The sequence below is a fragment of the Antechinus flavipes genome, chromosome 3 (genome assembly GCF_016432865.1).
Source record: "Antechinus flavipes isolate AdamAnt ecotype Samford, QLD, Australia chromosome 3, AdamAnt_v2, whole genome shotgun sequence".
Classification (NCBI taxonomy): Eukaryota; Metazoa; Chordata; class Mammalia; order Dasyuromorphia; family Dasyuridae; genus Antechinus; species Antechinus flavipes.
Genome location: NC_067400.1, coordinates 598,839,850 through 598,865,035, shown reverse-complemented (window position 1 = coordinate 598,865,035; position 25,186 = coordinate 598,839,850). Strand labels below are relative to the sequence as shown.

The following is a 25,186-nucleotide window of genomic DNA, read 5'->3' as shown; positions in this document are numbered from 1 at the left end:
TTGAAATCATGCCTCAGTATTTATTTATTTGGGGCAAAATTTTTAACTTCTCTGGGCCTTAGTTTCCTTCTCTGCTAAAGGAAGGAATTAGGTCAACAGCTTTAGGACAGTGATCTAAACCTTTGACCCAAATGACAATGGGCAAATTATCTCCCTTCTCAGCCTCAGTTTCCTCCTCTGCAAAATGAGAGAATTGAGCTAAATGGCCTCAAAGGTCTCCTTCCAGTTCTTGACCCAAGACCCTACAATCCCAAGATCCATCACTTGTTTAGTTAAGGGATGTTACATTCCCACTCTGAGACTCAGTTTCCCCAACTCAGAAATGAGGAGTCTCTATGGTTCTTTCCAGCTGTAAATATAAGATCTTACTGGTCTATGGAATGAGAGCCACGAAGTTTGTGCCCAGAACCAATAAGAAAATGGAAGGACAGTTGGAGAGGAGACGGGGGTTGAACAGTGTGTGGGTATCAGGTTATGAAAAGTTAAATCTGGTGGCAATTCCATCCAAAGAATCAGAAACGGGGCCTTTATTGCTGTCAACAAGGATGGAGCGAAAATTAAACCAAGGCGCCTGCCATTTCCCATTGACCCCGTTGCCATGGAGACAGCCTTCTTGTGTCAAAAACTAGTAGCGGGTGGGAATGAGGCAACTGAGCAGGCCAGGGCACTCTGGAGGACAGAAAAGCTGACGTGGTTCCCACTGCCTTCACTGCCCCATCTTCCTGGGTGGGGGAGTCCCTGAGGAGTAGCCCCCTGCTGCTTCCCCCACCAGCCCATGGAAATGGGGAACCCAGAACAAAGAAAGGTGTGGTAAGCCCATGGTGGAAGGACCCTGCTCTGGCCATCTCCCATACAGAGGGGAACACAGCATCTTCCCAATGGTCTCCATCACCCAAGATCACAGAAGAGTCTAAACCTATTAGTTGAGTCCCCTGCCCTTCCCAAGATCCTCAGTGGAAAGGTGCTCTTCAGCCCTTAGTCCAGTTTTCTTTTCCAGCATCTCCAGGGACAAGATGGAATCAGGGCTAACATCTGGTGTGGGGTGGGGGTGGGGGTCATCAAGTCCATCATTTTACAGGTAAGGAAACTGAGGTCTGAAAGGAAGCAGAAGTCAATGGCCCTTTAGAAACCCTAGCTTCCTCTACATTTTGGCTCACACATCATCTTCTACATACCAGTCAACAAGCATTTATTAAGTGCCTATTATCTACCAGGCACTGGGCTAAACCCTGGAAATACGTTAAAAAGCAAAAACTATTCCTTGTCCTCAAGAAGCTCACAATTTCATGGGGAAGACAATATACACACAATGTTATGAACCAGATATTTGCAGGATAAATTGGAGTCTTTTTTGATCATTCAACTGCTAGTACCTTTCCCCTTCCTCATTGCCTTGTATTTATTTATTTTCTATATTTCATTCTATTTTTCATTTTTCTATATTATATTCTATATTCTATTACATTTATTCTATTATGTAGAATTCTATTATAATATGTATTATGTTATATAATTATGTAGAATTCTATTATAATATATATTATATGTTATATAATTATGTAGAATTCTATTATAATATATATTATGTTATAAAATTATGTAGAATTCTATTATAATATATATTATGTTATAAAATATGTAGAATTCTATTATAATGCATATTATATGTTATATAATTATGTAGAATTCTTTTATAATATATATTATGTTATAAAATTATGTAGAATTCTACTATAATACATATTATATGTTATATAATTACATTGAATTCTATTATAATATATATTATATAATTATGTAGGATTCTATTATAATATATTATGTTATATAATTATGTAGAATTCTATTATATATTGTATATATTATATGATTATGTAGAATTCTAATATATTTTACATGTTATATAATTATGTAGAATTCTATTATAATATATTTTATGTTATATAATTATGTAGAATTCTATTATAATATATTTTATATTTTGCATAGTCCCCTCTATGGGCATAGCCTCTCCTAGAAGCTGAGGGCAGGTTTTGTTTCATTTTTTTCCCTTTGCATGCCCAGCATCTAGAATGCTGTCATATAGTAGATACTTAATGAATGTTTGCTGAATGACAGATTAGTAAGGCTGAGGTTAGAACCCTGGATTTCCCACTGCATCGCAATGTCTCCCAGGGACCCAGGGATGGTCCTTACTTACAACTCTCAGCTGGGGGTCTCCTTTCCCAAACATTATCCCTGTGTCTCCTTCTTTCATATATCATAGATCCTCTGACAGAGTGAAAGAGACCTCACAGACACCCTAGTACAAACCCCTTCCTTTGAGAGATGAATATCGTCCAGGGCCCAGCCAGATGTTCTCAGCCTGATCCATCCAGCATTCTCTCCCCTACCCTCTGCCTCTCCTGAAGTAGCTCATTCAAGCGCCATGATTTGGGGGGTGGGTTTCCACCCTTCCACTGCCATGATTTGGGGGTGGGTTTCCACCCTTCCACTGTTTCTGGAGAACCCCGGAATTGTTCTCTCCCAAAGGGAGGCTGGAGGCTTGAAATCAGCCAATCGATCAACAAGCATTTCCTGAGCATCTTCTACGTGTCAGTCATACGCTAAATGCAAATACAGAGAATGAATCAGCTCCTGCTTGCAAGTAGCTTCCATTTCAATTGGGAAAATGTATATATCATAGATAGACACATACAATTTATATACTTTTATACATTTATACACATATATACATATATGATATGTGTGTACATATATAATATATGTGTGAAGGTAGTGTGGGTATGTATAGTAGCATAATTCTGAATACAATGTCATTCAGTACAAGGTAATTGGAGTATTAACTGTTAGGGAGAGAACATCAGGAAAGAGTCATGTTGAAGGTGCTGCTTATAGAAACCAGGGAGTGAACAAGACAGAAATAAGGGAGGAAGGCATTCCAGGCATGGGGGACAGCCAGGACAAAGGTGTGGAGATGGGAGATGGAGTGTCATGGGGGACGAAGAGAGGCCAGTTTGACTGAATCATCGATTGTGGGAGGGAAAGTATTATCTAAGGAAGCTGAAAAGATATGGTGAGACCACATTGTAAGGACTTTAAAAGCTAAACAGAGGGTCTTATATTTGATTCTAGATAAGAAGGTTTTAACCTGGGATCCATGAGTTTGGATTTTTTAATATATTATTTTGATGGTTGTATTCCAATGTTATTGGTTTCCTTTGTCATCTTATTATGTATTTTATTTTATGTATTTAAAAACAGGATTCTGAGAAGGGATTGTAGGCTTCACCAGACACTGCCAACGGGGTCCAAAACACACAGACCTTAAGCTCTCCCATAGTAGAGGCAATGGGGAATTATTGGAATTTGTCACTTAGGAGAGTGACATGGTCAGAACTATCCTTATGGAAAAATCACTTTGGCAACAGTATGGAGTAGGGAAACCCTTCAAGGGAGACCAACGAGAAAGTTGTTGGAATAATCTGGTTGGTATATAACGGGGACCTGAACCAGAGCGGTAGCCATGAACCGCAGATGGAAGATACAAAAGGTAACAATAACAACAATGGCAACAGTGATTATAATAATAGATTGCATTTATAAATATGAGCTTATTTGGCCTCACAATAACCCTGAGAGGTAGGTGCTGGTATTATCCCCATTTTATAGATGAAAAATGAGGCAAAGTGAAATGGCTTACCCAGAATCACCCAGCTAGGAAGTATCTGAGGCTGGATTTGAACTCAAGGAGCTGAGTCCTCCTGACTCCAGATCCAGCACTGAATAACCTATGTTGTGAATGTTGAAAGGGCAAAATTTGGTGACCAATGAGATATATAGGGTAAGAATGAGAATGCACGGACAGGAATGATATTTTGAATCCGTGAAACTGGAAGGACAATGGTACCTTTGACAGAAACAGGGAAATTTGGAAGAGAAGGGGATATTAGGGAGAAAACAATGAGTTCAATTCTGGACATGTTGAGTTTGTGATATCTCCAGGGTATTCAGTTTGAAATGTCTTATGGACAATTGATGAAATAGAACTGAATCTCAAGGGAGATACTGGAGCTGGATGTATAAATTGGGCACCAAATGGTAACTAAAGTCACAGGGGCAAATGTTATTAGTGAGAAAACAGAGGGAACAGAGGAGATGACCTAGGAAAGAATCTTGGGGACCACTAGAATCTCAGAAGTCATCAAGTACAATCTAAATGTGACCAGGAACATGCTCCATTCTTCCCTTTTTGTGTATCATAGACCCCCGCCCCAAACCCAACCCTGCTCGGCAATCTAGTGGAGCTCATAGACCCCTTCTCAGAAGCATCTTTGTTGCTTACGTTCATCACTGAGACAAATGACAAATTTCTGTTCAAAGTTAGCAAAATTAAAGGTGTGTTTGTTTTCCAATGGAAATCCATGGATCCCCTGAAATTTATCCACAGACCCTTTGGGAAGGGATGGACCCCAGGTTAAGAACTCGTGCTCTATTACCCACCCAGCAAGTGGCCTTCCAACCTCAGGCCATCATCTCTTTAAGCGGGCAGCTGGAATTTCTAATACTGGAAAATACTGAGGTGATAACTAACATAAGGGATGTTATCATGGTGCTTTGAGGTTCGCAAAGATATAGATAGATGTGAGTTCATTTAATCCCATGGCCCTAAGCCTTAGGTGATCCCAGGTATTTTATCCTTGTGGGTATTTTCTGCAGTGATACAGATTGCCATTCATCCCCTGCGACTCTTGTCCTTGCCCCCCCCTCAAGTTGGCTACAGGGGGTCTGCCCAGTATGCTGGAGGTAGGTATTACAGGTATGAAAAGGCGACAGGATAAATGATTTCCCCTCCTTGGGTCTCAGTTTACCCATCTGTAGAATGAAAACTAGATGGAGTCTGGGGTGTTCCCAGCTCTGAGTCTAGGATGCAGTGATTCTCTTTTGAGGAAGAGGACACAGAGGCTCAAAATGGTTAATCAGTGGGCCTTTGGTCACACAGCCAGCCAGTCTCAGAGGCGTTTCCCTTCTCCTGCTCCATTGCCTTATTTCAGATCTCTCTGCCCCCAGGAGGCTATACCAGATTACAACTGAAATATTAGTTATGATCATTATTCTGGCTGTTCCATGGGACCCTCCACTGTCTATCATGTCTCTCTGTCTAAGAGGGAGAAAGAGCATTTTCAGGGAACAAAGAAGCCACTGGTTCTTCCTTTCTGTTCTCCCCAAGAGCCCCAAGCCCACAAGGGCCTGGAAGGACCCTCTGCTCCATGACCTCCAGTGACAATAGTCTTGCTACCCCCCCTCCCATTGTAGGGCACTTCTCACTGTTAGGAACGGTCCCCTCATTAAGGAGGCTAGAGAGGAAGGAAGCCCCAGGCTGTCCACAGCCCATTGAGACAGGGCTCTCTTTGGCAACAGAAGTCACGCTCACTTAATAAACTGTTGAAGACCTGGGAGATACAGACATGGCCTTCTCTCTCATCTGTCTGTGTCTGTCTCTGTCTCTGTCTCTCTATCTCTGTCTGCCTTTCTGGCTCTCTCTCTCAATCTCTGTCATTTCTTTGTCTATTTCTCTCAATCTCTCTAATCTCTCTTGTCTCTCTCTCTCTTTCTCTCTCTCTCTCTCTCTCTCTCTCTCTCTCTCTCTCTCTCTCTCTCTCTCTCTCGTCTTTCTGTCTGGTTCTCTCTCTATCCCTCTATCTCTGTCTCTGTCTATCTGATTGTATTTCTGTCTTTATCTCTCTCTGTCTCTGTCTCTGTCTGTTTCTGTCTCTCTGTCTCTGTCTCTGTCTTTCTCCAAATCTCTCTCATCCCTGTCTCTGTAGCTTTCTCTTATCCCTCTATCTCTCTCGTTGTCTCTCAATCTCATTTCTTTGTCTGTCTGTCTCTGTTTCTCTCCCTCTCTCTCCTCCTTCCTTCCTCCCTCTCTCCATCTTTCTCTGTCTCTCTCTCTCCCTCTCTCTGTGTCTCTCTGTGTCTCTCCATCTGTCTCTATCTCTGGGTCTATTTTCCTTTTTTCTGTCTCTCTTTCCTCCATTTTCTTCCCTTTCCTTCCCCTCTTCTCTCCTTTTCTCATTAATTCTCTCCAAAGAGACAAAAGGATACATTGCTGTTTTCTGAGCTTAGAAATAAAGGCCAAAAGAAAATGCAACGCTCAATTGAGCTCGGCCACCACCACCCAATGCCCACAGGGTTCCAAAAAGCATTAGCTCTTCGGCTCTCATAAGGTCCTGGAGAAGCTGGGGAGCTGTCCCCTTCAGTCCCTCACCTCAGAAATAATGGAATTTTAAGGTAATGACTGATTTGAGGGAAAACCACTAAACAAAAAAAGCAAATACAAAGATTATTTAATGGACTCTCAGAGAGGAGCTGATATGCTAGGGAAAACTGACCAAATTTAAGGGACAAGGAGCTGCCTTCCCTGAGCCCAGTCTCTTGGCTGGGATCGGTGGCCCTAGGTATTTGCTGAGTGGCATTTACAGTGACTGGAGAATGCCCCGATATTGTGCTTCTGGAGCTCCTCCCAAAACAGTAGCCAGAGGGAGGAGACCTCTTGCTTAAGGAGGAAGATGGAGTTCTCATCTTCTTTGACCCCTCCTTCCTCACCTGGATGGTGAGAAAGCTCAGTTCTCCTAATGGAGCATTAAATAGCCTGTTAGACTTGGAGGCAGAAAGACCAGATTCAAATTCTATCCCTCATATATGATATCTGTGGGACTTTGGATTTCTTAGCATCCCAGGAAATTGATGGGAAGGGAAGCCCAGACATAGTCAGAGGAGAGAAGCCAGAAGTAGAGAGCAGAAGCTCCACTCCTGTTTCCAGAGCCCAGCTGAAGGAAAGCTGCCCGACCTTGGCAGGTCCCATCACCCCTCTCCCAGCCACCAGCCATTTCTAGGGAGCTCTTTTCATTTATCTGCACAATTCCTCTTTTGGTGAAGTTTCCTAAGGGTTCAATCCCCACCTCTACACAGATGTTCTCCAGAGCTACAGATGCAGTCCAAGTCTCTCTCTGGAGTCCCGGCCTCCCATCACCAGCTGCCTCCTGCCTACAGTATTAAGAACTACACAACCCAAGATGATCTCGAACCCCTTATCTTTTCCATCTTCCAAGCTTCCCTGTCACTTACCCCACCAGTCATCTCATCCCCAAGGTTCATAATCTTGGGGTGTCCCTCTGGCCTCCCTCTCCTCCTTGCTCCTCAGTCAGCTGCCAAACATTGTCACTTCTATCTACACAAAATCTCTTATAAACCCCCCTATAAACTCCTTATAATTCAATCTCTTCACAGCCCCGCCTTTTCCTACTTTTCCAGTTTTCTTACACATTATTCCCCAACTCTCATTCTTCCATGCAGTCCTACTGGCTTCCTCACCATTTTCCACCCAGGATTGGTTCTTTTCTGCCTTAGCACTGGCCAGTGCCCGGACAGAACTGCTTCCTCACTGCCCACCTCTTGGAATTTCTGGTTTCTTTCAAGGTTCAGTTCCAGGTCTGTCTTCTACATGAAGCTTTTCCTGATTCCTCCTTGCCCTCACTGCAAATGTTTAGTGCCCTTCCTTCCAAAATCATTATTTGGGTTTGCTCTGAGTCCTGACCCAAATTCATTACAAACAGCTCCATTCCATCCCCACTCCACCTCCAAAAAAGCATACATCTGTCATCTGAGCAACCAGAAATCCTTAAATTCAATCCTGATTTTGTCAGGTAACCGGGTTGATAATTATTTTATTAATTTATTAATTATTAATACTTTTTATTTATAATATTAATTATATGTGTCAGACACTATGTAAAGTGCTTTACAATGATCACATTTGATCTTCAAAATAATTCTAAAAGTGCTATTTTTAGGAGGTAAGTACTATTATTGTCCCCATTTTATAGATGAAGGAACTAAGGCAAACAAGAAAAGTGATTTGGTCAATATCACACAGATAATAAGTGTCAAAAGCCAGATTTGAATTCAAGTATTCCTGATTCCAGACCTGTTGCTCTACTCACTGCCCCAGTTGCTCTGGATGCAGTGGCAGAAAGACTTCTTAAAGGAAATCCAAACCCAAGTGCCTTTCCACTTGAGTTCTCTCAACTCTCCCAAAAGTCCCTTGGAGCCTGAGGCCATGTTGCTTTACAAATTCATTTCAACAAGTGCCTATTCATGTCTAATATAAAAGATATAAATACTTTTTTAATGGAAATAACTCCATTCTACTCAATCAATCGATGAGTAAAGCATTTATTAAATGCCTACTATGTGTCTAGAATTGTGCTTGTTGGGGATAAGGGAAACAGTATTCAGATAAGTGAGTTTAAATTACTGAGAAATGAACCACAAAGCAATGTGTATTTATTAATAATAATTCAAATCATCTTCTAATAGATACTGGCCCTGTGATCCTAGGATGTTCAGAGGGAAGACACTAAAATTAAGGAAGTCTCGGCACAGTGGCTGGCACATAGTATGAACTTAATAAATGTTTGTTGACTGAGGCACTGAGAAGGATTACTTTCAAAATGAGGGATTTTAACAGGATCTGGAGAAAGCCAGGGGTAGAGATGAGGAGGAGAGCATTCCAGCCATGGGAGACAGCCAGAAAAAATGCCCAGAGTCAGGAGATGGAATATTCTATGTGGGGAACAACAAGGAGGCCATTGTTCCTGGATTACAGAGTACAATCATCCCTTTCCCCATGGTTTTGACATGTCATGGGTTGGCATAAGAGATTAAATGGGAATTTGGGGAGGAGGAGTTTTGCAGAAGCCTCAGATGATTCACTGCAGACAACAAGGAGCCTATGATGAAACATATATCCCAAATTTTACAATAAGGTACTGTAAATACCATTAAATACTGTAATACCATTAAAAAAGAAGAAGAAAAAAATTAAATTTCTCTGGTACAAAGGGAGGACAAAAAAATGTTATGTGGATTTCCCAGATCACAGGTTGCCACACCCTTAACCCCCTAACAATGTGAAAGGGTACAGTGAGGTGGTAAAATGGATAGAGTGCAGCCTCCAGCCAGAAGGTCCAAGTTCAAATCCATCCTTCCCAGCTGTGTGACCCTGAGCAAGTCACTTCACCCTGTCGAGCTCAAATTCCTTATCTATAAAAGGAGCTGGAGAAGGAAATGGCCAACCACCCCAATGTCTTTGCCAAGAAAACCCCAAATGGGATCACAGAGAATCAGACACAAGTGAACAACAAATATCCTGCTGCATTTTTATTTATTTTGTTAAATATTTCCCATTTACATTTTAAATCTGGTTCAGGCTGCACTTTGGGGTGTTGGGTGTTGGAAACCTCTGCCCTATACATGAAACTGCAGCTTCAGACAAAAAAAAAGAAATTATGAATAGGGAAGCAGAGTGTGACATCACAACAGGGGTGTCTTGGATGCAGGATTCAAACCCACTGCTCTCTTGACTCTGCTTCCTATGCACTTCTCATAAGACAGCACTGCTGGGCTACCGGAAAAGAGAACAGAGGATCCCAACTACCAATGGCTCCCAGCACCATCTTTTCTTCCCATCTTCCCCCACTGTCCTCAGTCAAGGTGGATTTGGACCTCGGCTCCCCCCCTCCATTTGAGAATGATGTTTAGCAGAAAGGGCTCAGAGGGGTGCCCTGGGAAGAGGGGGATGTAGGGAGCGTGGCTCTTCCTCTCAGGATGCCCAATCAGCAGCTGGTATTTACTGGGGCATCATCCTAGGAAATGCTCCAAAAGCAGTTCTCTGCCAGCGCCAGCTCTCTGTGTTGAAGTGAAAATGATTGGCAAGTCTGTTCCCCTGTCATTCAGGAAGTGTTTTGTTTTGTTTTATTTTTAAACTGGAAATTCCCTTTCATCTTTCTCTGTGTTCCCCACCCCTCCCTTGTGGGTTATGACCTTAAATTTAATCAAATGTACTTTTAAACCAGTTTTACTTTTGTAGCTCTTAAGGAAGGGAGGAGGGATAAGAGGAGGGGGTGGGGGATGGGGAGAACTGGTGCGTGTGTTTATTAACCTTCCTTTCATAAGGCACTTTTTTCCCTATAGAAATCTCCTTTCCCGCTGATTCATTATGTGTCGGGAAGCAGAGCGTGACATGTTAAAAGCCGTCTTGATAGTATTTGATATTCAGTACTAACAACTCACCAACTCATAGGAGAGGGGATTTTTTTTTCCTTTAAAGGGGGAGGGAGACAATCTGCATATTGGATGTGCCAGGAAGTGGGTAATTTGCATTAAGCATCCAGAGATTCTCTGCTTGCAATCTGTCACCCTTCACTGGGTTTTCATTTTATAACCTTCACAACATAAGGAGGAGAACAAGCAGCAAAATGAACGCAATCAGAGCAGACCCCTGGATGGCAGCCGAAGAAGTAACCTTGTCAGAATGGGAAGAGTAGAGGATGGGGGAAGGTGACCAAAGACCAGAGAGAGGTTCCCCTCTCATCCCACCCCACTACCATCACGGCCTCAACTTTGATTGGTCAACTCAACTGCCAATTGGGAGGCTGTCCCTCCGCTGGGAGGAGGAGGGTGGCCGTGGCCATAGGGGAGATCAGGAGAAGATGTCGTGGGAACCCATCAAGCATGCAGACTGTAAGCAGAGCCCTTTGCCCTAACCGCAGTTTGGGTTCCACAGAACTTGAACACAACAGGAAGAGGTGAGCACAACTTCACGTAATGCTATGAAGGCATCCTAATTCTCCAAAGAGCCATCCTGGATTAATTCAAGCTTAAGATAAAAAGCCTGAGAGAGACCCCCATAGTGGAGTATGCAAGACATCATCCAGAATGGAAGGAGCCCTGGGTGGAAAGTTGGACACCCACATAGTTGGGTGGAAAGAGTATCGACTTTGGAGGCAGAAGAACCTTGGGTCAGTTCAAATCTCAGCTTTGCCAATGCTTGAACTTGGGCAAGTTGCAGAATCAGAGAATATCGGAGTTGGAAGGTATCCTACTAACCAGCTCATAACCTGTGGCCCTCTATATCTTCATCTATAAAATGAAGGTTGCACCATTAATATCCCTTCCAGATCTAAAGCTATAGTCCTATATATGACATGTATTCTGTCAAAACCCCCGCAGGGCCATCGTTTTCTCATCTGTAAAATGATAGGGTTGGAGAAGGCTCCTTCCAGCTTTAAGACTATGGTGCTTACAATAAATTCTGAATTTCTGATGACTGGTTCACCATAGGAAGCCTGAAAAAGAGTGCACTAGAAAAAGAGATTAACCCTCACTGCCTGAAGGACCTTCTCAGAACAAGTGATCTGATGAATTTCCCCATCAAATTGAGTCCCCACCTCTGGTTACCCACAGCAGGCTACTAAAGGGACAGGTCCCCTCCTCTTTAATTGGAGGGCTGTAAGAATCTTCCTTGATAGAGAGCTCAGAACTATCCAAATAACTCTCCATTTTCCAGCAGCAGCTCTGTTTAGTGACTCTACAAGAATAGCATGTCTCCTCTAGGATAAGCTGATCACCTGAAATCTCAGCACCATGCTGATTGACTCAGTTTTTGCTATTCTCACCTTCTCAGTTCCCTCTGTTGCATTTCTCCTGGGATTGCAGGGCTAGATGAATAAACTCCCAAAGTCTTCCTTGAGAGAGAGCCCAGAATTTTCAAGACTTTCCATACAATCCTGCATTTTCATCTTCAGCAAGGCTGAATCCACAGAGGATTATGCCCCACTAACGCTCCCCGTTTTTTGTGTTATATTCCTCTCCCTAGATTATAAGCTCTTTGAGAGCAGACTATCTTTCTTGTTCTTTTTTATTCCCAGTGCTTAGCCCAATGCCTGGCACATAGTAGGTCTTTAATATTTATTGGATTGAATTGAGGGTATCTGGCAGCTCAAGATTCCTACATGCCATTTGTAGCAGTTCAATACTCAAGGAAGGGCCTGGTCTGCATCCCGGGACATGCCCAGAACCATGGAGGCCACAGAAGGTGATAATTTACAAACATCATCTTGTCAACATCAGATGAAGCAAAGTGATTGGGCATCCGAAGATGCAAAGGGATGTAGGGATAACATCAGAGGATGCAGATGGCGTGAGCAAATGGGGAAGAAAGGCAGAGGGGAGCCTACATAATCACAAAATTCCAGAGCCAGGAGAGAACACTGGACATACAGCTGGGAAGGGCCAGGAAACACGGCCCATTAGAAATGGAAAATCAAGTCAACAACCATTTATGTAGCATCTGCTACATGTCAGGCACTGTGCTAGATATTAGGGATACAAAAAAAGGCAAAAGCTAAAAACCAAAGGCAGTCCCAGCTCTGACAGAATTTTAGGTCTCATAAAAGAGACAAGATGCAAACAATCATGGAATGTTTAAGATAAATTGAGAATGATCATGAAGGGAAGGCATTCCCTTTAAGGAAGATGGGGAAAGGATTCTGTAAATGAGGCTTTAGCTGGCATTTAAAGGAAACTAAGAAGAAGGGAGGAGGAGGAGAAAGAGGAAGAAAAAGCACATAGATGAAAGGTCTTGTGAGAACAGCAAAGGGGGGAGGGGTCAGTGTCACTGGATTTCAGGATATGTAGAGAACACTAAGACAGATATAAGAAAATAGAAAAAGTATGAGGGGACCAGGTTATGGAGAGCTTTAAAAGCCAGATAATTTTATAGTTGACCCTAAAAATAATAGGAAGCTGCTGAAGTCTTTTGAATAGAAAAGTGATACAGTCAGATCTGTACTTTAGGAAGATCACCTTGAGGACTGAGTGGAGTCAGGAGCAGGGACATCACTGGGAGGCCATTTTCACAGTCTAGGAGCGAGATGATAAGGGGATGGCAATGTCAGAGGAGAGAAGAAGGATCAGCAGGACTTGGCAACTGTTGGTTCTGGTGAGTGAGAGGCAGGGATGTGTCAAGGAAGACACGTGGGTCATGAGTTTGGAGGTACCTTCAACAGTAATAGGGAAGTTTGGAGAGAAGTACGTTGGACAAGAAAGACAAAGAGTTCAGTTTTGGAAATGGAGAGTGTAAGATAGTCCAAGGAATTCCCAAAATTTGAGTTCAAATATAAAATATCAGTTGAAGAGGCCTTAGGACATAGAAAGTCACAGGACATGACCAGATACTGGGCTGAACTCTGGAGCCGAATTGCCAAACCTTCAAACTCTACCGCAGAGAGCTCAGCTCCAATGGGCTGGCCACCTCTGTTTGCCTAAAAGAGTATTTTATGGAGAACTCATACAAGGTAAGCACTCACATGGAGGTCAGATGAAGCGGCACAAGGTCTCTCTGAAGACCTTCACAATCAATTGTGAGACATGGAGACTGGCACAGAACCATTCACCAAGGCACGGCCAACTCAGAGAAGGCTGGGCTCTAGGAGCTGCAGCACCCAAAAGAACTGTGAGATGTGCCCATTTAGAGACAGCTCCACTCCAGGTGTTTCAGGGCGTTATTACTGGCAGAGCCTTCTGAGCTCGTAGGGATCTGACCAGCCACAACTGGACACACCATACCTTGACCCCAACATAGGAATTTGGGTCCTCTTGAGCACGAAGGCCAAACACCAAGGATGTCAGAGCAGGAAAGGCTCCCAGAATAAAGAATGCCAAAGATGGGGAGGGGGCCTTTGAAATGATCTATGCCAGTACCTGCTCTTACAGATGAAGAAACTGCAGAGCAGAAAAATGAAGTGATTTGTCCAAAGCCACAAAAACCCATGTCTGAAAAGTGACCACACAATTACAACCTCAACACACATTTATTAAGTACCTGCTATATTCAGAGCACAGCTAAAGGCAGTGAGGTAACACAAAGTCCCTACCCTCCTAGAACATAGGGCAGGAGAGTCAAGCACTACACTTGGTTGCTAAGCATAGGGACTAGGACATAATTGGGTCTGAGAGCCCCCTCTCCCCAAGACACCCTAACTCAGGATTCAGAAGCTATCCACTTCTGGGTACCTTTAGTGGACGGAGAAATCCCACTGATAATGAAGGTAAAGCAGGAGAAAAGGGAGAGCAGGGAAAAAGAGAGAGAAAGGGAAAAAAAGACAGACAGACAGACAGATGAGACAGAGATGGGGGAGAGAGGGAGTGAAAGGAGAAAAAAGAGACAGGCAGACAGAGATAGACAGACAGATGAGACAGAGATGGGGGGGAGAAAGCGGGGGGGGAGAAAGGAGAAAAAGAGAGAAACAGAAAAACAGACAAGACAGAGAGGGGGGAGAGAGGAGAGAGAAAAGAGAAAAGAGACAAAGACAGAGAAAATATGGGAGAGACAAAAACAGAAATGAAAGTGAGAGGGACAGACAGAGAGATAAAGTTAGGAAGAAAGATGAAGGGAAAGAGAGTTGGAAAGAAGAGAGATGGAGAGCAAAAGAGAAAAGTATGGAGGGAGAGACAAAGAAAGAAATAGAAAAAAGTGTGTGAGAGAGACAGAGAAAAGAACAGAGAGCTAGAAGGAGAGACGGACACCAGAGAGAGAGAGAGGGAAGAAAGCTGGACATGTTGGGAGAAGCATCCACAATAGTACCCAGAGAGCCTGCTCTGGGCTACCTGCCCCATTCAGATAACGTGTCTGTTTTTCCCTCCTTCCTATTTTCCCCCTTCATGCCATTCTCTTCACCTGCAGATCTGGCCACCCAAAAAAATCGATGGCTGCCTCCTGGGTGGGGCACTGGGGTGGTCTCTGATGGGAAATGTCTTCTTCTCTCTCCACAGTTCATGGCATCAAGTGGACGTGCAGCAACGGGAACAGCAGCTCTGGCTTCTCGGTGGAGCAGCTGGTGCAGCAGATCCTCGACAGCCACCAGACCAAGCCCCAGCCTCGGACACACAACTGTCTCTGCACTGGCAACTTGGGTGAGTTGGCCCCGGGTCTGGCAGTGAGGCCGGGCGGAGGAGGGTCCCCATCGTGGGAGCTGCTTAGCTCCTGGCTAGCTGACCCAGGGGCAGGACGGGCACCTGGTCCCCCACCTCCGCCATCCTGACCATAGTGCTCTCACCTCTCTGCTTGTGGTATTGATTTCCAACTAGAGGAGAAGGGATTAGGACTCAAACCATACAGCGGGTGCCCCAAAGAGACAAGCCAGAGAGAGAGCCGGGGCCATTATCCATCTCCAATCAGACAAGGATGGGCTCTGGGGAGGGGAACAGCAGTCTGAAGGAGACCCTGATCAACTTATCCAAATGTTCTCTCAGTGAACAGGGGACAGTGGCAGGAAGGATAAAAGACGTCAGCTCCGACACATGTGTACCCCAATCAGCAAGAGGCCCCCCACTCCCCGCCGCCACTCCTTTAACCCCCTTTGCCTTCAAAGGCCCAGAGGCCTCCTTGACTTGTAGTCTAATGTGTCTGCTTTCCTAATCACCTTATTTGCTCCCTGGGATGAGATTGCCCCACTCCTTTCAGTTCCTTAATTAGATATTATCATTAAAGGGCCATGTCTCTTCTCTATTAAGTCTTTGTGAATTTAAGATTCTCAATGGGGAATCCTTGAGATGGAATCATGGGAGAATTTTCCCTTTTATCCAAAACGATGACCAGTCTGAAGGATGAAAAATAATGATGGAGTTAGGAAGAGAGGGAGGAGTTATCCTGTCTTTGCAGAAAGCCCTTGCAGACAGCCGGATAGGGGAGAGTTGATAAGCTTAGAAAGGCTGGACTTCTCACTGGGTAGGATTTTAGCAAGGAAATATGGCGGAGGGTATTCCAGCCTAGAAAACGTCAGGATTAAAGACAAGGGGGAGAATTTGAAGTCTGTGTTAAGGGAACAGAGAGAAGTTCATCTCAGTGTAACAGGTGAAGGAACTAAACAACAGGAAGGTAGACTGAGGCCAAATGCTGGAAAGCTAGACTTGGAATGAATCTCCTAAGTAAAACTTCAACCCTAGAAACCCAACCTCCACCCCGGAACTAAACAGTCCTGGTTTGGGTTTCCCCCGGTGTGGAAGAGGGTCGGGGGTTGAGGTTGTGCCATGGGACTTCCGGTCTCCCTGTAGAAGAGGGGCAGGGACTGAGGGAGTTCCATGGGACTTCCGGTCTCCCTGTAGAAGAGGGGCAGGGGGTGAGGGAGTTCCATGGGACTTCCGGTCTCCCTGTAGATGAGGGGCAGGGGGTGAGGGAGTTCCATGGGACTTCCGGTCTCCCTGTAGAAGAGGGTTGAGGGAGTGCCATGGGACTCCCGGTCTCCCTGTAAAAGAGGTTGGGGGTTGAGGGAGTTCCATGGGGCTTCCGGTCTCCTTGTAGAAGAGGGGCGGGGATTGAGGGAGTTCCATGGGACTTCCGGTCTCCCTGTAGAAGAGGGTCGGGGGTTGAGGGAGTTCCATGGGACTTCCGGTCTCCCTGTAGAAGAGGGTTGAGGGAGTGCCATGGGACTCCCGGTCTCCCTGTAAAAGAGGTTGGGGGTTGAGGGAGTTCCATGGGGCTTCCGGTCTCCTTGTAGAAGAGGGGCGGGGATTGAGGGAGTTCCATGGGACTTCCGGTCTCCCTGTAGAAGAGGGTTGAGGGAGTGCCATGGGACTCCCGGTCTCCCTGTAAAAGAGGTTGGGGGTTGAGGGAGTTCCATGGGGCTTCCGGTCTCCTTGTAGAAGAGGGGCGGGGATTGAGGGAGTTCCATGGGACTTCCGGTCTCCCTGTAGAAGAGGGGCAGGGGGTGAGGGAGTTCCATGGGACTTCCGGTCTCCCTGTAGTAGAGGGGCAGGGGTTGAGGGAGTTCCATGGGACTTCCGGCCTCCCTGTAGAAGAGGGGCAGGGGGTGAGAGAGTTCCATGGGACTTCCGGTCTCTCTGTAGTAGAGGGGCAGGGGGTGAGAGAGTTCCATGGGACTTCCGGTCTCCCTGTAGTAGAGGGGCAGAGGTTGAGAGAGTTCTATGGGACTTCCGATCTCCCTGTAGAAGAGGGGCAGGGGGTGAGGGAGTTCCATGGGACTTCCGGTCTCCCTGTAGAAGAGGGGCAGGGGGTGAGGGAGTGTCATGGGACTTCCGGTCTCCCTGTAGAAGAGGGGCAGGGGGTGAGGGAGTGTCATGGGACTTCCGGTCTCCCTGTAGAAGAGGGGCAGGGGGTGAGGAGTGTCATGGGACTTCCGGTCTCCCTGTAGAAGAGGGTCGGGGGTTGAGGGAGTTCCATGGGACTTCCGGTCTCCCTGTAGAAGAGGGGCAGGGGGTGAGGGAGTGTCATGGGACTTCCGGTCTCCCTGTAGAGGAGGGTCGGGGGTTGAGGGAGTTCCATGGGACTTCCGGTCTCCCTGTAGAAGAGGGTTGAGGGAGTGCCATGGGACTCCCGGTCTCCCTGTAGAAGAGGGGCAGGGGGTGAGGGAGTTCCATGGGACTTCCGGTCTCCCTGTAGAAGAGGGGCAGGGGTTGAGGGAGTTCCATGGGACTTCCGGCCTCCCTGTAGAAGAGGGGCAGGGGTTGAGGGAGTTCCATGGGACTTCCGGTCTCCCTGTAGAAGAGGGTAGGGGGTTGAGGGAGTTCCATGGGACTTCCGGTCTCCTTGTAGAAGAGGGGCAGGGGTTGAGGGAGTTACATGGGACTTCCGGTCTCTCTGTAGAAGAGGGGCAGGGGGTGAGAGAGTTCCATGGGACTTCCGGTCTCCCTGTAGTAGAGAGGCAGGGGTTGAGAAAGTTCTATGGGACTTCCGATCTCCCTGTAGAAGAGGGGCAGGGGGTGAGGGAGTTCCATGGGACTTCCGGTCTCCCTGTAGAAGAGGGGCAGGGGGTGAGGGAGTTCATGGGACTTCCGGTCTCCCTGTAGAAGAGGGATGGGGGGTGAGGGAGTGCCATGGGACTTCCGGTCTCCCTGTAATAGAGGGACAGGGGTTGAGAGAGTTCCATGGGACTTCCGGTCTCCTTGTAGAAGAGGGGCAGGGGGTGAGGGAGTTACATGGGACTTCCGGTCTCTCTGTAGAAGAGGGGCAGGGATTGAGAGAGTTACATGGGACTTCCGGTCTCTCTGTAGAAGAGGGGCAGGGGGTGAGGGAGTTCCATGGGACTTCCGGTCTCCCTGTAGAAGAGGGGCAGGGGGTGAGGGAGTTCCATGGGACTTCCGGTCTCCCCGTAGAAGGGGGGGGTCTCCCCCTTCCTTTCCCCTCTTCCCCCCCACTTCCCATTCCATTCCTTCCCCCCCCCCCCCCCCCCGTTTCCCTGAGGAAGGGAGTGGGGGTTTAGGGAATGCCGTGGGACTTCCGGTCGGGGTTTTAGTGGGTGGGGTCTCAGGCCGGAAGGCGCCGCGCGGCGGTTCTAACGCGCGCGTGTTGTTTGTCTCGGCCAGGAGCAGGTAGCAGTGTGCATCACAAGTGTAACAGTGCCAAACACCGCATCATATCACCAAAGGTCGAACCGCGGACAGGTGGGTACAGCGCTCACTCAGAGGTACAAAATAACGATGTCTCCGAAGGCAAGAACGAGCACAGTCACGGAAAGGCCTCGAGCCGGGAGAAGAGGAACGGCAAGGTGGCGAAGCCCGTCCTGCTGCATCAGAACAGCACCGAGGTGTCCTCCACCAACCAGGTGGAGGTCCCCGACACCACCCAGAACTCGCCCGTTTCCATCAGCAGCGGACTGAACAGTGACCCCGATATGGCCGACAGCCCCGTGGTCACAGGGGTGTCCAGCATGGCGGTCGCCTCTGTGATGGGGAGCTTGTCCCAGAGCGCCACCGTCTTCATGTCCGAGGTCACCAACGAGGCGGTCTACACCATGTCTCCCACGGCCGGCCCCAACCAGCACCTGCTCTCAGACGGCGGCCCACAGGGGCTCGTCCTGGCAGTGAGCTCGGACGGGCACAAGTTCGCCTTCCCCGCTGGGGGGAGCGCGGATGGATTGTCGATGCTGCCCGCCAACGTGTCTGAAGAGCTGGTGCTTTCCACCACCCTGGACGGCGGCCGGAAGATCCCGGAAACCACCATGAACTTTGACCCGGACTGTTTCCTCAACAACCCCAAACAGGGACAGACCTACGGGGGTGGGGGCCTGAAAACGGAGCCGATGGGCCCCAACATGAGGCAGTCCCCCACGGCCGAGCGGGTCAGCTTCAGCTTCAGCGCGGCCCTCACGAAGGAAATCAAGACCGAGGATACGTCCTTTGAGCAGCAGATGTCCAAAGAAGCGTACTCCTCCTCTAGCACATCGAACTCCCTCACGCTGTCAGCTGGCTCCAGCCTGCTCCCCTCGGGCGGGGGGCTCAGTCCCAGTACCACCCTGGAGCAAATGGACTTCAGTGCTATAGACTCCAACAAGGACTATGCTTCTAGTTTCAGCCAGACTGTCCACAGCCCCCACGTCCACCAGACCCCTTCCCCTAGCTTCTTTCTGCAGGATGCCAGCAAACCTATCCCCCTAGAACAGAGCACCCACACTAATCTCAATGATTCAAGTAGCTCTTTTGTGCCGTTAGGGATGGCGACCATCAAGACGGAGGCCCCTCCAACCCCCTCCAATTGCAACGGTCCTGTGGAGACCAGGATAGAGTCCACGTCCTCCCTCCAGCTCATGCAGTTCCAGGCCAACTTCCAGACCATCGCTGCAGAGGCAGAAGTTCCCATGGAGACCTCTCAGCCCCCCGAAGGGGGCGAGAACATGCTCAAATCTGGGGAGCTGCAGAGCTGCAGCTCAGAACACTACATGCAGCCCGAAGCCAACGGGAGCCTCAGGAATGGGGGCAGCATCCCCATCCTCCAGGGGAACATGGTCCAGGGGCTCTACCCCGTGGCCCACCACCTCCATAACTCTTCTAACATGGAACTGAGTCTGGACCACTTTGACATCTCCTTCAGCAACCAGTTCTCTGACCTGATCAACGACTTCATCTCGGTGGAAGGTGGGAGCAATACTATTTACGGACACCAGCTCGTGTCAGGGGACGGCGCGGGGCTCTCGCAGGCTGAAGACGGCAATCGAGCCTCCTTCAGCCAGGCCGAGATGTGCATTCCCTGCTGCAGCCCCCAGCAGGGTGGCATGCAGCTGAGCAGCGCCGAGAGCGGGGCCGGCACCATGGCCTACATGCATGTGGCCGAGGTGGTCTCTGCAGCCACTGCGGCCCAAAGCACCCTGGGATTGCTGCAGCAGAGTGGGCGAGTCTTCATGGTGACCGACTACTCCCCAGAGTGGTCTTACCCAGAGGTAAGCTGCTGGCGCTTCCTTCCCAACCAGCGCCACCAGCGGGGCCATCTCTCATTGCACACACACAAGGGCATCAAGATCATTTGCATGTAATTAATTGCCTTCTCTTGATTATGAAGATCTATACCTGAGGAAGGTATAGATCCAAAAGTGCTTCTGTCTCTCCCAAGCGGTGCTTCTCAAAATGGTGCTGTAGACCAGCCTGCCTTCGCGATCCTGTGGCTAACCCCTGCACAAAAACCCTCAGCAGAATGAAAGGTCAGAAGGGTTTGGCTGGACACCCCCTCCCCTAGGGCTCACCTAACCCCTCCCCATAATGGCATTTATGCAATACTTTAAGGTTTCTGAAGTGTTTTACATGTTACCTCATTCCATCCTCATGTGTGACACAAGGAGGTAGGTGCTGTGATAATGTCCATTTTACAGGTGAGGAGACTGAGGGAGACAGGGTCTAGACCGCCAGCAGATGTCTGAGACAGGATCGCATCATAGTTCACATTTGCTGCACACTTTAAGGTTTGCACAGAATTTCCCAGATGTCTTTTTCCCCCTCACAAACAATCCTGGGAGGCAGGTTCTGCTACTATCCTAATTTCACAGATGGGGAAATTGAGGCAGACAGCGGTTAGGTGGCTTGCCCGGGATCATAAATGGCTGAGACTATATTTGAACTCAGATCTTCTTGCTTTCAGTTCAATGGATTTAAACTCAGGTCATTCCAATTCAGGCCAAATCAGTTCAACATTTATTAAAGTAGCATTAACCGGCAAGAATTAGTCAGCCACCTCCAAGGCACCTGGTGGCTTTCCTCAGAGATCACTGATGGTGTCCAGCAGAAGAGAGAATGGCCAGGGAGAGGACTTCACTTGCCCAGAGTCATACTGAGCAACAGAGCCTCAGTTTCCTGGGATCATTTCTTCTTCTCCAAGGCCAGGCTTCTGACCTTGAAAGAAAAGAGCCCAGAATATGGAAAGAGTTCTGGGCTCAGAATCAGAAAGACTCGAGTTCAAATCTTCTTTATCAGCTGTATGACTGAGGACAAAGTCCTTCAACTCCATAGGACTTACCTACTAGGACAAACTGGCTTTAATCAGCACTGGTGGAGTGAATCTCCACGCTGGGAGTTTTCTCGTGCTACGAAAAGGCAGACAGGGGGAGATAGGGTAGACTCTGGACTCAGCGGGCCCGGCTTCCAATCCTGCCTTGGACTTTGACATTGACTACTTATAAAGTCACTTGACCTGCCTGGACCTCGGTTTTCCCTCTGAGCTCTAGATCTCTCTTGAGTAGGAAAGAGGTGCCCTGCCCAAAATGGCAGAGCAGGTCTGTTTTTCAGGCAGGACCCTGAGCCCAGGGTTCTAACTGTGCCATGTCCCCTTTGTAGGCCTTTGTTTCTGCTGTAGAACGAGGAGGTCGGGTTCCTGGGGCCCCGCCTGCTCTGGGTGGTCTCCCCTCTGAGAGAAGTCTCATTGTTCCAGCTCAACATCATATCAAGCCTCTGACCCAGGCCCCGGTCTGGGGCAGAATGGCTCATCTCCATGCACTAGCTAGGAGCTGCAGGAGAGCAGGCTGGCAAGCCAGAGCTGTAAAAGCAAGAGATCACCAAGAAACATTCAATCTCTGATTGCTATAAGAGTGAATCCCAAAGGCTCCAACCTAGTGGGGACAGGGCATATGACAGACCTGGGGAAGAGTGTTCTGCAGGCTGAGAAAGGTGAGGAGAAGGTAAGGAATCGAATGACTGAGGGTTAGGGATGGTAGGAGGCAGAGGGTCATCTGGCACCTGGGCAAGCAGGTGGAGAGAGACCATGGGAAAAGGCCCCCAAGGAGGGAGGAAAGCACCCACCTGACATGGAGTGGCTTAAGGAAGGGGGATAGAATGCTAATTTCTGACCTTAGTCCATCATTCATGCTAAGTAGATATCATGGAAAAGTAGAGTCAAGGAATCTCAGTACAGGCCCCTCCTCAGTCACCTACTAGCAAGATGGCCGTGCACAGGACACTTTACCTCTTAGTGCCCCCAGACTGGAAGACCATGAATCACAAAGCAGGGATTGATCTGTCTTGATGGAGACTTCCTCACCACATGTTCTTTATAGCAATTGAATTAGGAGTACAGATGCAAATGTCAATCCAATATGGGACACCTGCAGTAGTAGCTACTGTCAAGAACCTCTCCATCAATCAATAAACATTTGTTAGGAGCCCACTACACTTCAGGCACTGCACTAAGTACTAGGAAGTCAAAGAGAAGCAAAAAGCCTCTGCCCTCAAGGAGCCTACAGTCTAATGGGGGAGATCACGGGCAAACAAATATGAGGAAATAATGAATAGAGGGATTGAGAAAGTCTTCCAGTAAGAGAGGGAATTTTAATTGAATCTTAAAAGGGAGACAAGGAGATCAGTGGACAAACATGAGGAGGGAACCTCCGGACTCATGGAACAGCTATAGAAAATGTCTCAAGAAGAAATGGAATGTCTTGTTTCAGAGACAGCCGGGAGGCCGATGCCTCCAGACCCTAGCATACGTTATCAGGGAGCAGGATGTAAGTAGTAAATCTACTGTAAGTAGACTGATTTTTTAAGATAGGAGCCAGCTAGGTGAAGGCCAAAGAGAACATTTTGTGTTTGATCCTGGAGGTGATAGGGAGAAGCCACTGGAGTTTATTGAGTAAGCAGATGACCTGATCAGACCAGATGGCTTTGGGGCTTAATGGGGATGGCCAGAGTGGGGAGAGGTTTGAGGCAGGCAGATCCACCAGCAGCAGTCAGGGCAATAACCCAGGTGTGAGGTGCTGAGGGTCTGCACAGAAGGGGAGCAGGGTCAGGGTAATGGAGTATCGGGAGTATTGGAGAGATGCAGCAAAGATGAAATCGGCAGGCTGTGGCAATGGCTTAGAAATGGATGGGGATGAGGATAAGAAATAATGATGGGCCCCAGGTTTCAAGGACTGCGAGAACTGGAAGACAGTGTTGACCTCTACGGAATTAGGGAAGTTTGATGAGGGCTTGGTTGGGGCAGGAGAAGTCAGGGATGTTTTAGGAAAGAAAATGTGTTTCCTTTTGGAGCATATTGCGTTTATGAAGTCTACTGGCCATTTAGTTTGAGATGTTTGAAAGGCAGTTGAAAATAAGAGCTTGGAGGTCAGTAAAGAGACTAAACAGGAAAGGTAGATTTGGGAATCATCGGCATAGAAATCGTAATTAAATCCCTGAGAGCTGATGACATCAAGTGAAATAGTCTAGAGGGAGAAGAGATGAGCATCCAGGACAGAGGAATACCTGTGGTTAAAGGGCATGCTCTGGAGGAGGCCAGATAAGGAGTCAGAGAAGGAGCAGTTGGATCAATGGGAGGAGAAATAGGAGAAAGAATGGCCCAAAAATCTAGGGAGAAAATGGAGGAAAGAGTGCTTATTACTAGTGTCAAAGGCTGCAGAGAGGTCAGGGAGAAGGAGGATTGACAAAAGCTGCTGGATTTGGCAGCCAGAGCATTAGTGACTTTGGAGAGAGCAGTTGAGGTGGAAGAGTAACTTCAACAGCTGGATTATAAAGGGTTAATAAGAGAGAAGGCAGGTGTTGTCTCTACCTGTGGGTGCTCTGGCCCAGAGCAGCATCTGCTCCATCTTAGTTAAGGCCCCCCTAAGAAGGTCTCAGTCATTTCTTAGGTTAAAGGGCAGAGTGGCCACTGGTATCAGCAGAAGGAGTTTTCCGAGTGCATCCTGCTACTGCCTTCAGGACAAAGGGGCACCGAGGGCAGACCCCCTTCACTTCTCAGCCTTGTTTTTCCACTGTTTCCTCCCTTCCCAGTCCCAGCTAACGCAGAGTACAACCTTGACTATCTCAGAGAAAGTCAAGTCCTCATCTTGCCACCAGAGGGCAGCATAGGAACAAGGAAAATGAGAAATTTCCATTCAGAATCCTGAGATGGTCAACTGAACCCCAGAATGTCAGGACCTTCAGAGGTCTGGGGGAGAAAGCGGGGGGGGGGGGGCAAAGAGGAGGACAGAGAGAAGGGGAGGAGAAACATGAAGCCCCCTTCAATTCCACTTGAGATTTTTAAAATAAGCTTCTGCCATAGATCATTTTTAGAAACTAGGGGTAGGGGGGGGGGGGGTTGGGGTGGGAGATATGAAATCCCTTAAAAGGCCAAAGGATTTAGTCAGCTTGTGTATTGTGAATGCAATCTAGTATTCAGTAAGTATCTAGTAAGAAACAGGTATCTGTATGGTATCAGCACCTCAGGTCAAAGGGAGCTGGACAGATTGTTCTGAGGGTTTTTCCAGCTTTAAATCCTCTGATCCTTCTCTGGAGATTTGGGGATCATAACTGACATCAGGAAGCTGCCTTTCTATGGGACTTTGCTGCTTCCCCCCAGGAGAAAAGTCAGCCCCCATTACTGGGGCCCAGAACAAGATCTGGCCCCAAGGAAGCCACTTTGATCTCTCTCCCAGACACGGGAGATTCTGGTCTGTTGGGGCAGCCTGCACTGCCCAGGCTCCCAAAGTGAGGCAGATAACCTCGGCCATAGCCTTCTGAGTCAGCCATAACTGCCTCCCTCAGATTGGGGGATCCCCAAATCTGCTTCTTGCTGGAATGGATTCCCAGGGGTGTGGTCATGGCTGGACAGGGCCAAACTTTTCCTCCTCAACTATCCCTTCACCCATCTCCCTGAGGTGGGTGCCCTCTGACCAACAGCCATATTTCCCTGCCCAGTTAGGGTGACGTTATGGCCTTTCAATGTCCTGTTTCTCCTGGCAACATCCCCTTAAAAGCCACCTCGTGGCCACCTTTGTTCTTTTACTATGTCCTTTACATCTTTTCTCCCTTCTCCTTTCTTTTGTCTCTGTTCACATTGAGCTATTGGTTAATTTACCACTTTTTCAAAAATAGAGCACAGAACTGGGGGCCGTGAAGCCTGGGCTTTCCTCTCTGACCCTGTCTGCCTCTGCCTCTTGGTACCTGCCCAAGGCAAGTCACGTCCCTTTTCCTGGCCCAGTTTCCTCATCTGTAAAACAACCAATCCTAGACTAATATGATTACATGGAATACTTAAATACCCCAAAACTGAAATTCCAGAGGGAAGCTCCCACATCCCCTGCCCCCACCC

At 47.6% G+C, this 25,186-nt stretch overlaps 1 protein-coding gene across 8 annotated transcripts in view; it reads left to right on the top strand.

Annotated features, from left to right (window-relative positions):
- Positions 1–25,186, top strand: part of CAMTA1 (calmodulin binding transcription activator 1) — a 1,246,754-nt gene that overhangs the window by 1,096,161 nt on the left and 125,407 nt on the right. For all 8 annotated transcript variants that reach the window (XM_051988655.1, XM_051988653.1, XM_051988652.1 and 5 more), the window contains 2 exons: positions 14,680–14,820; positions 18,229–20,078. In XM_051988655.1, coding sequence (XP_051844615.1) covers positions 14,680–14,820; positions 18,229–20,078 — 1,991 coding nt within the window. The remainder of the gene's footprint in view (positions 1–14,679; positions 14,821–18,228; positions 20,079–25,186) is intronic.